The 15,665-nt window shown below is 38.6% G+C and overlaps 2 protein-coding genes across 14 annotated transcripts in view; both read left to right on the forward strand.

Annotated features, from left to right (window-relative positions):
- The window catches only part of UEVLD (UEV and lactate/malate dehyrogenase domains), a 29,493-nt gene extending 20,681 nt beyond the window's left edge, over positions 1-8,812 (forward strand). For 12 of the 13 annotated variants that reach the window (XM_023758141.1, XM_023758131.1, XM_023758134.1 and 9 more), the window contains 3 exons: positions 2,756-2,819; positions 4,952-5,075; positions 5,863-8,812. In XM_023758141.1, coding sequence (XP_023613909.1) covers positions 2,756-2,819; positions 4,952-5,075; positions 5,863-6,030 — 356 coding nt within the window. In that variant the 3' untranslated portion in view covers positions 6,031-8,812. The remainder of the gene's footprint in view (positions 1-2,755; positions 2,820-4,951; positions 5,076-5,862) is intronic. The other variant, XM_006093803.3, reaches the window with a different exon arrangement.
- A 1,782-nt stretch (positions 8,813-10,594) lies between these two features.
- The window catches only part of TSG101 (tumor susceptibility 101), a 31,492-nt gene continuing 26,421 nt past the window's right edge, over positions 10,595-15,665 (forward strand). The window contains exons 1-2 of the mRNA XM_006093806.3: positions 10,595-10,753; positions 13,752-13,836. Of these exons, the coding sequence (XP_006093868.1) occupies positions 10,712-10,753; positions 13,752-13,836 (127 nt within the window). The 5' untranslated portion in view covers positions 10,595-10,711. The remainder of the gene's footprint in view (positions 10,754-13,751; positions 13,837-15,665) is intronic.

Consider the following 15,665-nt stretch of genomic DNA (forward strand, 5'->3'; position numbering starts at 1 on the left):
TTTCATAAATATGGTTTCATTAATATCACAAATTGTAAAGAGAAAATAAAGGATGGTGTGACAATAAGTAAACCTAAGACACTATGCTGACTGCTGTTAGAGCTATATAGATGTATAAGAACCTGACCCTGTTTTTAGGAAGCTTAGCATATAATATAGGAAATGACTGTAATAGAAGGCAGTATTGACTTCCTATGAGAAAGGCCTAAGGGAAGTAGGATAAAAGCATAAGGAATATTATGGTAAATTTGTCTTCAGCTCTCAAATGGGAACTAGAAATAGAGGGATGTAGGTACATGAGAATTGAGATTACTTAAGTATAATATGTAATATTTGACACATACAAAAGTATATAATGTAATGTATATATATGTTTTAGAGCAGTGGTTCTCAATCTTCCTAATGCCGCAACCCTTTAATACAGTTCCTCATGTTGTGGTGACCCCCAACCATAAAATTATTTTCGTTGCTACTTCATAACTGTAATTTTGCTACTGTTATGAATCGTAATGTAAATATCTGATATGCAGGATGTATTTTCATTGTTCGCGACCCACAGGTTGAGAACCGCTGTTTTAGAGCATAATAGAATAAACATTCCTAACTTGCAAATGACTACTTATATATATGTATCCACACTCAATGAATTCACACTCAATTATTAAGAACAGTACTGATACTACTGAAACTACCTATGTACTCCCCAACCCTACCTTTCATTTAGATACCACTATCAGATCACTTTTTATCCTGTTTTCTATTTGTTTTCAGAGATAGTGATAGCAATGGATTGGTATACTTAGCTTGGCCCTGAAGCCAGAAATGGATTAGAGGCTCCCTCTGCTGGTTTTATAGATATCAACTGTTTATATTTTTGTATAAGTGATACTACCACAGTAATAGCATTTATAATTATACTAGAGGCCCTCACCTGGCCTGCACCCTCTCACAATCTGGGACCACTCAAGGGATGTCAGATAGCCGGTTTTGGCCCCATCCCTGCAGGCCCGATCCAGACAGGAGGGAGCCCAATCCTGTGCGTTGAGCATCTGCCTCCTGGTGGTCAGTGCGCATCATAGTGACTGGTCATTTGGTTACATAGGCTTTTATATATATAGATTGAGTGGATACTATGTGTTTAAATGGTTTGCATATCTCAACTTAAGAAGGAGATGGTGGTTTTCCAAATTAATATATCAGAAAGCTTAAAACTCAGGTTGACTAATTTGTTTGTGGTTACACATGTAGTAATGGCAAAATTGAGGTTTGAACCCTGGTCGACTCCAAAGCTGTGCTTTTTCTTGCTGTGACTTAATTAGATAATTTACTTAAAGCATTTAGTACAGTGTCTGGCATCAAGTAAACACTCAGTAAATAGTAGCTGTTATTACAGTAATCAGCAAGATGGTTATGAATAAAAAATTGGTAAAAACATGTAGAACTATGTTTTGCAGTAAAGCAACATTAGGATTTGGAAACATAATAATAGCAGGTGTGTAAGTAAAATTATTCTCCAACTATTTCAGAGACAAGTGGCAACTACAGCCTAGGGAGAAATCATATAACATACAAAATGCTTTAGGATCTGTTTCCTGCTTCCTTCTCCAGCTTCATCTTCTGCCATTCAGCCAGGCATTCTATGCTAGTCAGATGGTCAACTTGCAATTTCCTGAATGGTTCATGCACTCTCATGTCTCCCTGCCTTTGCACCTGATGCTTCCTTTCCCTGAATATTCATTCACTGGCTACCTTCTGCTTACCCTTCAAGACTGGGCTTGAGTGCCACCTCTCCCAGGAAGCCTTTCCTAATTATCCAGGTTAAGTAAGTTTATGCCTCTATTATAAACACTATCACACTATGTTATAACTGCATACTGACCAGTCTTACCCCACAAGACTGTAGGTTCCTTGGAATGGTCTCAGTAAATGTGTTTTGAGATGAAGGGATGATCCTGACACCATCTTGTGGTCAAAGGTCATTCATATTATGCCATACCAAATTAGATAGTCAGCAAAACATGTACTTTGGAGCAGCTATTTTCAGCTGTGATATTGATACCATACGTAAACTGCAGGTAGCTCCTTCCAATGGTGTTCTAGAAATCCAAGGCTGGACCTCAGGACAGAGTGTTAGATCATCTGCTTTACGTACACATCCATCTTACCGAAGGGGAAGGTGTTATATGTAAAGGAAAAGTGCTGTCCCATGGTCATTTTTCATTCAAATTTTGGGCTCCAGAGGATTATTGTTCTTGAAGAATGGAACCAAAAAGATTAGGATTGATATTAGATACAATATTTAAAAGGGCTCCCTAAACTAGCATGGATTTACATTTAGGAAGTTTGAAATCTAGCCTAGAATAGATGGTGAAATTATTCCTCACCTGGTGAAAGAAATTAGTCTGTGTGGGTCCCAGCAGAACAAATACTAAGTGTTTGTAATACTTGAGAGCCTGTTATTTGCAGCCTGCTGAGGAAGGAAGGCTTTCTATTTGGACAGTAAAATAGCCCAGGTAGAACTATTGTTGATGAGAGAGAACAGGTAAGGAGGCTGCAAGTAGACTTTGGGGGTCATGTGTTTTGGGGATTGCAGCTCAAAGTCTTACCCCAGCTGTCACTACAGCACATTTAGTGTCATTAGTGGAAAATGTAACTATTGCTAGAAGGTGGGTACCCTTGATGGCAAACAATCATTTATCACATCTTAATCCTAAAAGAGTTTCTAACAAAATATAATTGATTTTTCACTTTTTAGTTACCAAATGGGGTGGCCAAGAAGAAGTCATGAGTCATAACTCTCAGGTGCAGCTGTCCAGCAGGTAACACTGAGTGTAAATTTACATTTCTCTAACTAACATTTACTTACCAGGCTCCTGCAGACAAAACTAGCTAGTATGGACAAATCCAAAAATACAAGGGAGCAATGTTTTCTATTGTTTCTTATCTGAAAATGGATCAGAGTGCTTTGCAAACTTTACTTCAGATACACACTTGACATTTCTTTAAATGTTGAACAGGTTCCTGATTTATAGACAGTGATTTACTGCTCCCATATCTAAACATCTGAGGATATTGACAATTTTCTTTTTTTTAAAATATATTTTATTGATTTTTTACAGAGAGGAAGGGAGAGGGATAGAGAGTTAGAAACATCAATGAGAGAGAAACATCGATCAGCTGCCTCCTGCACATCCCCCACTGGGGATGTGCCCACAACCAAGGTACATGCCCTTGACCGGAATCGAACCAGATCATGGAGTGAGGAGGCGCTGCTCTGGAGCTGAGGAAGGAAGGCTTTCTATTTGGTACATGCCCTTGACTGGAATCGAACCTGGGACCCTTCAGTCCGCAGGCCGACGCTCTATCCATTGAGCCAAATCGGTTAGGGCTTGACAATTTTCTTTAATGTAGAAGAAAACTTCTCATACCACTTAAAATTTGAAATGTACTTATTAATCACACATAAATACATTTAGAAATTAGTCTAACACGAATGGATAAGCCATATTATAAATGCAGGCAAAAACAAAGTATAATGCACAGATCCTTGTGTCTTTTGCTTTATTCAGAGGCCTTCTGGGGGTATAGAGCTTATAGGTTGGACTCTACATATATTTTCACACCATTTGTTGTTTCACCATCATATAATGACATACTTTCCTACAGTCTGAGTGGTGGAGATTATTAGCTTTTTAAAACTTCAGCATATAGTTCTTAACTGGAAAGAATATTCTCTTATTGATAAGGGGAGTATGTTGTACAATCCATTCTAACCTGATTCTTTATGTAAACCTGCATTTATAGCTTTTAAAAGGAAGAAATTCAAACATGTTTTTAAATTTTATATCATGTTTTATTAGTTACCAAAACAATGTGTACTATTATAAAACTGTAAAATGCTGTCGATATCTATAAAGCAGGAAGTGAAAAGCTGGGGTAATTCCATTCTCTAAGAACCACTGTTAGCAGTTTAGTGCCCATATGTTCAAACATTTCTTTCAATGCTTCTGCAAACATCATTTTTTATTATTTTTATTATAACAGATTTATGTTATTCATATTATCTTGCTTTGTTTTCTTTTCTTTCTTTTTAAAAATATATTTTATTGATTTTTTACAGAGAGGAAAGGAGAGGGATAGAGAGTTAGAAACATCGATGAGAGAGAAACATCGATCAGCTGCCTCCTGCACACTCCCCACTGGGGTTGTGCCTGCAACCAAGGTACATGTCCTTGACCGGAATCGAACCTGAGACCCTTGAGTCCGCAGGCTGACGCTTTATCCGCTGAGCGAAACCGGTTAGGGCGCTTTGTTTTCTTAATAATAAATCTTGGACATTTTCCATATTGCCCACATAAATCTACTTTATTCTTCTCTAGAGCTACATGGCACTATATTAGATAGAGATGTATTTAACTCACTTTTGATTAATTGTGTCCAAATTTTTTCTGTCTCAGACAAGGCAAACATAATTATATGTATGTCTTTGCACATTTGAGCATATTGCTGTAGGACAAATTCCTAGAAGAGGAATTTCTAGATCAAATGTTGCCAAATCTTTCTCCTAAAAAATTGTATCACCTTATACTCTCACCGGCAGTTATGGGAATGCCTTTTTCTCTGTAGCTTCTCTAAAAGTAGTTACCGATTTTTTTTAATATTTGCCAATTTTGTTAGGCAAAACTGATGTATTGTTTCAACTCACATTTAGTTAAATAGTAGTAGTGGTAGAGCATCTTTTTATGTTAAGTCATTTTTATTGTCCTTCTGTGAACTGCTTATCCAACATTTTAAGAAAACCTTAATCATTAGTTTATCTGTGGATTTTCCTAACAATTAGTGTATAACTCATATTTCTGTGTTATAAAAATATGTAACTAATACTTTAAATTGAAAGACTAAATGCATATTTTATTCATTTTCTGAATTGATTTTTTTCCCCATAACCTAGAGCCATGGAACTATTAAAGGTAAAAGGTCAAAGATCCTGGTCTGTTGGACTATCAGTAGCTGACCTGGTTGACAGTCTTATAAATGATAGAAAGAAAGTGCATTCTGTATCAACTTTAGCAAAGGTAATTGCTATTCTCATTCTCTCATCATATGGTTAAACTTTTATATTATTAGCTTAAAACCTGAAAAGATGCTATTCATATTGTAATGAGGTATCTTCAATATTAGATTAATACATGGAAGGGAAACAGTTTGGTCTAATCCCTCTCCTGCTTGGCTATGGAAATTCTGCACTTCTATGTTTCTCTTCACCCTCATGTAATTTTGGGGAATTCCTAAGAAGCATTTATGTATTCCATAAACTCCTTCTGGTTGTCCTTTATCACCTTAGCCAGCCAGGTCACCCCAGACTGATGTGTCACCAGTCTTAGCTGTTCATCAGTTTGCACTCTCCGGCTCAGTTGTCCTTTACCACTTCATCTCAAGCACCACTAAGACAGGCACAAATGCTTAAACAAATCTTCTTGAAAACTTAGGAATTCCAGGAGAAATAAAACATGGAAAGGAGAACTTAAAACAGGTTATTACATTGGACTGTACCCAGAGCCCATTCTGTGCCCCTCCCTGGGAATCTATTCTAACAGTCTTTTTTCTTTGCCCCCAACTTGCTACTCATATTGCAGGGGGCTAGCTTCTCTTCCCATAAAGGGGATATCTTTGACCAAGTTCCTCCCATCTCACAAAAAATATCTGAAACAATAACTTGAATTTAGAAAATAAATGAACAATTTTTTTTCTTAAAGTTCAACTTTGTACTACGGCTATAAAAGCAAGAAAGTAACCATATTTATGATATTAACTTGTTTGTAGTGCTTTAGCTCTATTATAATCTAATTTTATTCATTTCAGGGATATTATGATATAAATAGTGAAGTGTTTTTAAGTTTGCCTTGCATCCTTGGAACCAGTGGGGTATCTGAAGTCATCAAAAGCACAGTGCAAGAAGACAGAGTGACTGAGAAGCTCCAGAGCAGCGCCTCCTCACTCCATGATCTCCAGCAACAGTTAAAACTTTAAGTCCAAAGTTCACAGCTACCTGGAGGGAAGCGTCATTTAATTTTGCCAACATATATAGGGTTGAGAACTTCTGTATCTTATTACTTATCCTTACAAACTGCTTGGTTAAGGTAGATGGTTTTTTGGTTGGTTTTGTAATTTGAATTCTTAGGGAGTTAGATAAGGAGGGGGAAAATCTGATTTTCTTTGTCGTTCTTTATATAACTACTAGAGGCCCGGTGCACGAAATTCTTGCATGGGTAGGGTCCCTAGGCCTGGCCAGCAATCAGAGCCAATCAGGGTCCCTGCCTCCCCGTCTCCCTGCCTCCTCCTTCCCTCGCTCCCTCAGCGCCCCGCCACTGCCACTGGTCGCCTGCCATGTTCCGCACTGCCCCTTGGTGGTCAGCGCACGTCATAGCAAGCGATCAAACTCCCAGTCGAACTCCCGAGGAAACACTTTGCATATTAGCCTTTTATATATAGATATTCTTTAAACCTATAGCGGAGATGAACTTTATCTGCAAAATGCATCATGTAAAATTATGTATCCTCAACTGAAAGCACATTCAGCACTTTGGGAATATTTTGAAAGTAATATATTTTTAGAAGAAAAGTACTCTTCAACTGTTAGAGTAAACATGCTAAGTCAAAGGGTCAGTATGGATTTGCCAAATCTGTGCTAGGTATATAGTCAAAGGATCCACAATTTAAGGTATAAAAATAAAGTTGGTAGTAATGGTAATAAAGCATTTTGTTTTCCTTCTTCAATTAATTAGCTACCAAACAATGGAAAAGAATTTTACATGTACTTTAAAATAGTAAAAGGGAAAGTGAATTTTTTTAATATATGAAGAAAAAGTATAGTTTACCTTCCAGTGGAACTGTCCTTTTTGAAATTTTCTATAACCTCTTTCTGGGCTATCAGAATTCTAACATCTCATAAATTCACAGTAATATTAGTAGAATCATAGAGAAATGTGTATTTTCAGTGAAAATAGATTGTGAATGAAAGCCAAGCAGTTTACTTTTAAGCTAAAATATGAGGTTGTCATAAAAGCCATTGGTTTTAAAGGGGGAGAGGTTGGATGAACTGATTATTCTGAGCAGATCCTTTAACAATTCCTAAAGAAACAATCAGAGTACATACGCTTTGGTGATGGTTCAATAACAATATCTTCATATGTGAAAGATTGCATATCATTACTGAGGTGGCATACAACTAATAGTAACAACCAACATGAACACTTGATGTTTCAGGCAGTGTGATGAGCACTTTATTATTTTGTTGAATCCTCACTGTAAACCATTGAGGTGGGGATTATCATCCTCATTTTATAGAGGAGGAAACTGAGCTTTAGTGACCAAGATCTCATGGGTAAAGGGCACTTATCCATACAACCTCTACTTTTTCTAATTGCTAGTAGAGGGAAAAGGCCTAATAGCCAAAATAGTCACCACAGGCCCCTAAAGCTGGGGTTCTGTACCTTCCATTCTCATGTAGGATCTGACTTCCCCTCCAACGTAGTTTTTAGAAAGATTGATTCCCTGACTTCCCAGATTTTCCCTCAGCAAATGGCAGAGAGGGGTATGCACTGCGGTAGGTGCTTATTTATTTGGTTATTCAGGTAGTATTGACTGGGAGCCCACTATACCGCAGCACTGCATTTTTAGGCACTGCAGGTACAGTGGTGAGCAAACCTGGGTTAGGTACAAGCCCTTAAGGTCCTTATAATCTAGTATGGCATACACAGTGATCAAATGTCACAAATAAATATACAATTGAAAATGTAATAAGTTCTGCGAAGAAGTCCAGGTGCTTTGAAAGTGTATCATAAATAAATGGTCAGAGAGATAGGAGCCCAATGGTTTAAAGGAGAGATACATCCTAGATAGAGAGGAAACCGTCGATCTAATGCTGATTTAGTATAATAATGTTTATAATGATGAGCTTAAATCATTAAGAAAAGATGAGAGTATATTCAGTATATAATTCAGTTTATATTATATCCTGTGTTTAAAAAGTAGGAAAGTAATATGCTTGGAAAGATTCCCACCAGAATTAACTAGTATAAAAACCTTGGACATTTGAGAGAGATGAGCATAGTTCTGGTGTAAGTTCACTAGATGGGTAGATTATTTTGGTGTTACTCTAACAATGTATCCTCATTGTCCATTTGTATGAGATAGGAAAGTAAAACTGAAAGAACGATTCTTACGTTTTTTAGAAATACAACTAGCCTTTTCTAATATCAGGTACCTAATGAGAAATTAGATAATTTTACTGTCTACTATGCTCTAAAACATAAACCTAACCACAAGATACTGTATTATAGATGAATTGCCAATAATTTGCTACATTATAGAAACATGACAATACAACAGATATTTATTGAGCACCTATTATTATTCCAAGTACTATGTTAGAATCTGAATATTCAAAGATGAGAAACAGCCCTTGCCCTACAGAAGCCCACAACATAGAAGTAATTCTATCAGACAGTTCCTTGAGTGTTGAATATTATCAGTTATGTTGTAAATTCCATATACAAGTCAAGAAGTAGTACCACCACTATCTCACTATGATTTGGTAATAATTTGACATTTGTGATGCTGCTATTAAGTTTCACTTTTTTATTTTTCCAAAATCATGCAATATCTCTTGTTCTAAGTTTTAGTGATGCTTGGATTAAAATGATTCTTTGATATTGTAGCAGAAATAAATATTTATTTTTCCAGTTTTACATTGCGATTTTCCTTAAATGTCAAAAATTATGAAAAAAATAAACTTTGACTTTAAAATTACCGGGAGATGTTTAATTTATTGAATGGAAGGAACTTTATTCAGATTGAAGAGAAAGATCCTTTCATATAATTCTATAGTCCCCAAGATATTTAGTTATTTCATTTTAAGTGGCTTAAATGCAAAATGAAGAGACTGGATTTTGTTAATTGTTTGCAAACTTTAAAAAAATATTTTTAGCAAGAAAACTTTTTATTAATTGCGCTCCCCTAATTAATAAAAGCATAGTTGCTCTAAATTAGGTGTGGGGAACTTTTTTTCTGCCAAGAGCCATTTGGATATTTATAACATCATTCGAGGTCATGCAAAATTATCAACTTAAAAATTTGCCTACTATATGTGGTCAGACATTTAATTTACTCACCCCTAATTCCTTGGCAGGGCCAGACTGAATGATTTCTCAAGCGTTGTACAGCCCACGGGCGGGCCGGGCGTTCTCTTTCCCTGCCTAAGCGAAGGTACTCCTGAGTAAGCTGTTTGAAAACCAGATTGCTTTTAAGTGACTTAAAAGAGGTGCAGTGGCAAGATAGACTGCCTTATAGTTTCCTTTGACAAACTATGCTTTACTAACGTATGATGTCCATATTTTTAAAAGCAATATAGTTTTTGTGTTTGCATGCAACGATTTATAATGATGCTTTCACGTGGTTTCGATTACACCCTTTGTGTATGTGACCTTCACTTAAGTGCCAACTTGGAAGGGAATTAATACCACAACCTGTTTCTCCTTAGCACTAGGCTGAATCATCCAAATTACCATACTACAGTTTACAATACCTTGAATAACATTATACTTATAAAACTGGTAATGTTCAATGACTAATATGACTATGAACAACTTTTATCCGAAGTAGAAATTCAATTAAGATCAAGTACTCTTGTGCTGTACACAATGAGCATCTGAAGACGAGCCTGCCCTCAAAGACTTGGACTTTTGACAGTGGACAGGTTAGGATACAAATCTAGTGCAAAGTAAAATGCAGCCTGTGTTAGCATTTAGGTCTGGGCACAGAGAAGTTCTGACCCAGGGGAATGGTTTCCTGAAGAAATTACTGCCAGGCTTCCTGTGAAGGAGGAATCTGCACTTGGCCCTTGGGAATGCAGTATTAAGAACTTACAAGCTTCAGACAAACACACACCCTGATGCAAGCCGCCCGTGTTAGAACGGTTAAAATTTTACGCCCAGCCCTATCCGGTTTGGCTCAGTGGATAGAGCGTCGGGCTGCGGACTCGGGGGTCCAGGGTTCGATTCCGGTCAAGGGCATGTGCCTTGGTTGCGGGCACATCCCCAGTGGGGGGTGTGCAGGATGCAGCTGATCGATGTTTCTCTCTCATCGATGTTTCTGACTCTTTATCCCTCTCCCCTTCTTCTTTGGGAAAAATCAATAAAATATGTTTTAAACCCCCCCCCCCCAAAAAAAAAACCCAAAACTTCGGCCCAAGCCAGACGTGCACTTGATATTATCACAAGGGCAAGTCAGTGGCAGTTGTCTGGCGCCCAGTCCAGTGCCCTCCCGTTCGATGAATCAGCCATTAAAGCTCGTTGGCAAGACCTTCAGTACTTGCCCTCCCTGCACCCGCCCCCCTAGTCTGAGGGCAACAGTGAAAACACCTGCAGATCTGCCCCAGCCCCGGGTCTCGACCCTCGGCACCAGCGGCGCCGCAAGACGGGCGCGACCAGCCGCACCTGAGCAGCGGGTGGGCGGGAACCACCCAGCTTCAGCGCTGACCTCGGAAGTGACGTAACGGAAGCGGAAAGTCTGTCGTGGCGGCCGACTTCCTGTTGTTAGGGGCGGGGCGGCGGGGGGCTGGCTGCTCGGTGCTCAGTGCTGTGGGGCGGCCTGGGCGGCCCCGGCGCGGCTGACCCTCTGCCTGCGGGGACGGAGCGGCGCGGTGGCCGCCATGGCCGTGTCGGAGAGCCAGCTCAAGAAGATGGTGTCCAAGGTGAGGCCGCGACGCGCTCGCCCCGGCGCGCGCCCACCGCCGCCTTCCGTGCCCGGGCCGGCATGGCCCGACCAGTCCAGCGAGCCTGCCGGCCCACCGGCCGGGAGCCCGGTGTGGTCCTCGGGCGCCTGTGCGGCCCGGACCCAGAGGTCCCGGTCGCCTAGTCCCGTTCCCGATGCCGGGTCGGGGAGGGTGGGGGGCGGCGGCTGTCAACAAAGGCGCGGGCTGGAGGCCGTCTGCCACCTGCCGCCCGCCCCCTTCTCTTTGGGTTGAGTTTGGAGCAGTCTGTGGGGCAGAACAGTTTTCGTTTTCGTTTTTATAAACACAAAGAGAAGGTTGTAGTTAATTGTCGATCTGGGGCAGCCCTGCACTCCAGTGTAGGGATCGTCAGCTCTGGCCCTTCCCTCGAAGCCCCGGAGATTGTGTCTCCCTGTTTTGTATTCCTCACGCAGCTCCGTCCCCGACCCGCGGGAGAGCAGTAACTGTTGGTGAACAGGCTCCATTTAGGCACAAACGCCCAGAGGAGCCAAAATACCAGTCTCTCCCTACTTCGGGTGAAATAAAGAGAATTGCATTACCATGTCAGGGGCTTTGGTTTGCTCAGAGCAACTATCTTTTCATTTACGTTTTAAATCTTGTTTTTCAATTGCAGTTTACATTCTTTATTATTTTGTATTAGTTTCAGGTGCACAGCATAGTGGTTAGATAAGCAGATACTTTGCAAAGTGTTCCCTCTGATATTTCCACCTGGCGCCATACATAGTCATTACAGTATTAGTGGGTATATTCTTTGTGCTGCATTTGACATCCCATGACAGCTTTGTGACTACCAGTTTGTACTTTTTAATCCCTTCACCTTTCATCCAGCCTCCCAGCCCCCCTCACCGCTGGTAGCCATCAGTCTGTTCTCTGTATCTATGAGTCTGTTTCTATTGTTTGTTTTGTTCTTTAGATTCCACATAAAAGTGAAATCATATAGTATTTGTATTTCTCTGTCTGACTTATTTCACTTAGCATTAATGTCCTCTAGGTCCATTCATGCTGTCACAAATGGTAAGATTTCATTCTTTTTTATGACTGAGTAATATTCCACTGCGTTTATTCACTATAGCTTGTTTATCCACTTGTCTATTGATGGACACTTGGGTTGCTTTCATATCTTTTTTAAAAATATATTTTTACTGATTTCAGAGAAGGGAAAGGGAGAGATCGAAGCATCAGTGATGAGAGAGAATCATTGATCAGCTTCCTCCTGCACACCCCCTTCTGGGGGTTGAGCCTGCCATCCAGGCATGTGCCCTTGACCAGAATCGAACCTGGGACCCTTCAGTCTGCAGGCCGATGCTCTATCCACTGAGCCAAACCAGCTAGGGCAGAAACTGACAGTTTTCAAAATATTTCTTCTCTTGATTGTCTAGTATCTTCTAGTCTTCTTGGTTTTCTTTTGATAAAGTAGTTATTCTTAATTGTCGAGAAAGTTTTGGGGAGCCCTAAAAAATTGTGGCCCAGACCTATGTTGTAACATTTATATATCACTTTTTAAAAAACAGTACATTGTTTTGCATACTGTGTGACTGAAGAGTGTCTGTTCCATGCAATTTTTGATCTTTAAATTGATAACATTAGTATTAAGTATATATATGGACAAGAATATTCAGATACTGATTTTGAATTTTAAAACCATAATTAAGATTTCAAGGCTTCCTCTAGAGCAGTGGTTCTCAACCTTCCTAATGCCGAAACCCTTTAATACAGTTCCTCATGTTGTGGTGACCCCCAACCATAAAATTATTTTTGTTGCTACTTCGTAACTGTAATTTTGCTACTGTTAAGAATCGTAATGTAAATATCTGATATGCAGGATGTATTTTCATTGTTACAAATTGAACATAATTAAAGCATAGTGATTAATCACAAAAACAATATGTAATTATATATGTGTTTTCCGATGGTCTTAGGCAACCCCTGTGAAAGGGTCGTTCAACCCCCAAAGGAGTCGCGACCCACAGGTTGAGAACCACTGCTCTAGAGGCACCTGCCTCCCTCTCTGTCTAACCTCTCTTTACCCTAAGAAACAAAAAGGATGTAGGGGAGAGGTGGAAGAAGGCATTCTACCTATCTTTTAGTTTTTTGGCCCAATAGCTGAAAAACTGAGTCTCCTACAAGTGATAATATTAATGCCGAGTATCAGCATCTTTTCTATCCAGCCAATAAGTAGATGGTAGGAATCTGTAGTATCAATTTGTGAAATTTCATACTCTGGTGGAGGACTAGCTTCAGGTGTTATTCTTTCAGTTGGGTGTGGTTCCTGTAGGAATTGATAGCCAGGACCCTAGACACAGGTGATGGTTCTTGATTCTTTTTTTTTTTTAAATATATTTTATTGATTTTTCACAGAGAGGAAGGGAGAGGGATAGAGAGAAACATCGATGAGAGAGAAACATCGATCAGCTGCCTCCTGCACACTCTCCACTGGGGATGTGCCCGCAACCAAGGTACATGCCCTTGACCGGAATCGAACCTGGGACCTTTCAGTCCGCAGGCCGACGCTCTATTATCCACTGAGCCAAACTGGTTAGGGCTGGTTCTTGATTCTTTATCTGATTGGGGGACCCTGCACCCATCATAGTACTTTGCTCCACCTGTCTTGACCTATTTTATTTTGAGGTACAGTTGACATACAACATTATATTATCTTTTTATATATTACAGATCACTTTTTCCTTTGAACATTATCTTAGCTCCCAACTTAAATATAACTTTTAGTTAATACCCTCCTATGTCATTTTAGCAATTTATGGCGGTATATTTATACCATTAGTCCATCTTGCTTTACACAAATAACTTTAAGTTTTTCAGGCTTTACTGTTAATGATTAGTCAGAACCATTATACTTTTAAGAAGAGTGCTATTAAAAAATAAGATTTTAAGAAAATTAACCTAGCAGTAAAATATGTACATTGGTTTTAAACTAAATTCTTGTGATTTTGCTTTTCAGTACAAATACAGAGACCTAACTGTACGTGAAACTATCAATGTGATTACATTATACAAAGATCTCAAACCTGTATTGGATTCTTATGGTGAGTTTACATAATAAAATATCAATCACTGTACTTTGAGTTTACTCCTTTTGTTAATTATTGTAGGTTTTTCATTTTCCTTTTAAGATTGTTGTTTTTTTCTTTTTTTTTTTTTTTTTTTTTTAAATATATTTTATTGATTTTTCACAGAATTACAAGATCTAATAATAATGTCTTATATTTGTTTAGTTATTTTAAGTGTTAAAAAGGTACTCTAAGATATAGCTCTACAAATTTAGACCTAGCGGGGATGTTAAAGATGTTTTAGTTAATCATTTCCCAAAGTATTATCCATAGTTGTGAAGAATGTTGCTGGGAGTTTGGGTTCTATGGTTAAGTTTGAGTAGTGACAGATTAAACAAAATTAAGTGGGCTCCTTTGCAGCAGTGTTGCAATGTTTCTCAGAGCCTTTAATATGCTACCTCACCAAAAGGGGAGAGAATATATTGTAGTGTATCCTAAAGTTAATTAGCTACTGACACATTCCTCCCTACTCCCAGCATCTCTGAATATTCTTAGGAAGACATTCAGCAACTATATGCTGGACTATCACTCATTTTGTAGATGAGGAAAACATTTTTAAAATATGATGCTTAATTCTGTAGAGTGCATAGGTGACAGTTTTGTTATTGAGATGAGTGAAGTTGGGTTTTAAGTAAGAAATAACAATACCTAAAGTTGTTCCTTTTTAAAAAATAGTCTTTTTGGCCCCACACCTTATGTGCCAGGGCCAAGAGCTCCTGTCCATTAGGAGACCCTTGGCACCGAGGACAAGGAGCTGAATTTGTAGCTGAGACTCTCACTCTAAACTCCCCTCACCCCTAGAGCTTTGAAAACATTAGGAGCCTGGTGAGGAGAGGTGGGAGGCAACAGAGGGACAGTCAGTCCTGAGTTTCCTGAACAACAAAGACGTGAACTTCAAGTTTTCTTTCAAACTTAGGGCACGATTCTACTTCATGTCCACGTACTGTACAATGGTACCTAGATCTGCAAAAAAACTTGTATTACCAAAATTAGTTTATTTAAAACTGGCTTCAATGGGGTGGGGTGGGATGGAGGGGGACTGGAGCTAGAATTTTACTGTGACAGTTTTTACTTCATGTAAAAGAGTAACAAAGACTCCAACATCATTGAACAAACCTTACATTAGCGTTATATGGCCAGACCATGTCCAAACCATTATTATCAATATGCTTTTAGAATAAAGTAAGTCATAATTTAAATAAGATGTGTTTTTTTTAAAAAGAAAACAAAACCACAAAATCAGAATAAATTACAGCATCGTTTATAATTGTCAGTAGTAAGTAAAAGAACTAAAGGTCAACAGTATTTTGTTCTTGTACTTCACATTACAGCCTTTTCCCTATGTGGTACAGAGTTAATTCCAAATCATTACAAATAATAGCAGCCAATATAATACAAATGATGTGTGCCTTATTTAATCAATCAGTTATAGTTAGAAAAACTTGTGTAATATGGTATGAGAAATATTCGTATTAAGAGGTGTCTATATTTCATTGTGAAAACTCTTTTTAAAAACTGGTTTGATGCTATGTTTGGGCTAAACATGGGGAATCTAAAATTTTATGATATTAAACTAACATTTAGTATGGTATTAGTTCATAGTGTTTTTTACATAATTTTATAATCGTGTTAGTTGGGGAAGCAGAGCTCATAATTACTGTGATTGTAGCACTCATATTCATTTTTCCAAGTAATTCAAAGCATCTTTTCTTTACTCATTTAAAAACTGATCGCATTGAGTGAATCAACAAAGGATACTCTGTTATTTGGCAAAATGGATGATACATTTAACAAGTTAACGCGTT

The sequence above is a fragment of the Myotis lucifugus genome, unplaced genomic scaffold, assembly GCF_000147115.1.
Source record: "Myotis lucifugus unplaced genomic scaffold, Myoluc2.0 scaffold_124, whole genome shotgun sequence".
Taxonomy (NCBI): domain Eukaryota; kingdom Metazoa; phylum Chordata; class Mammalia; order Chiroptera; family Vespertilionidae; genus Myotis; species Myotis lucifugus.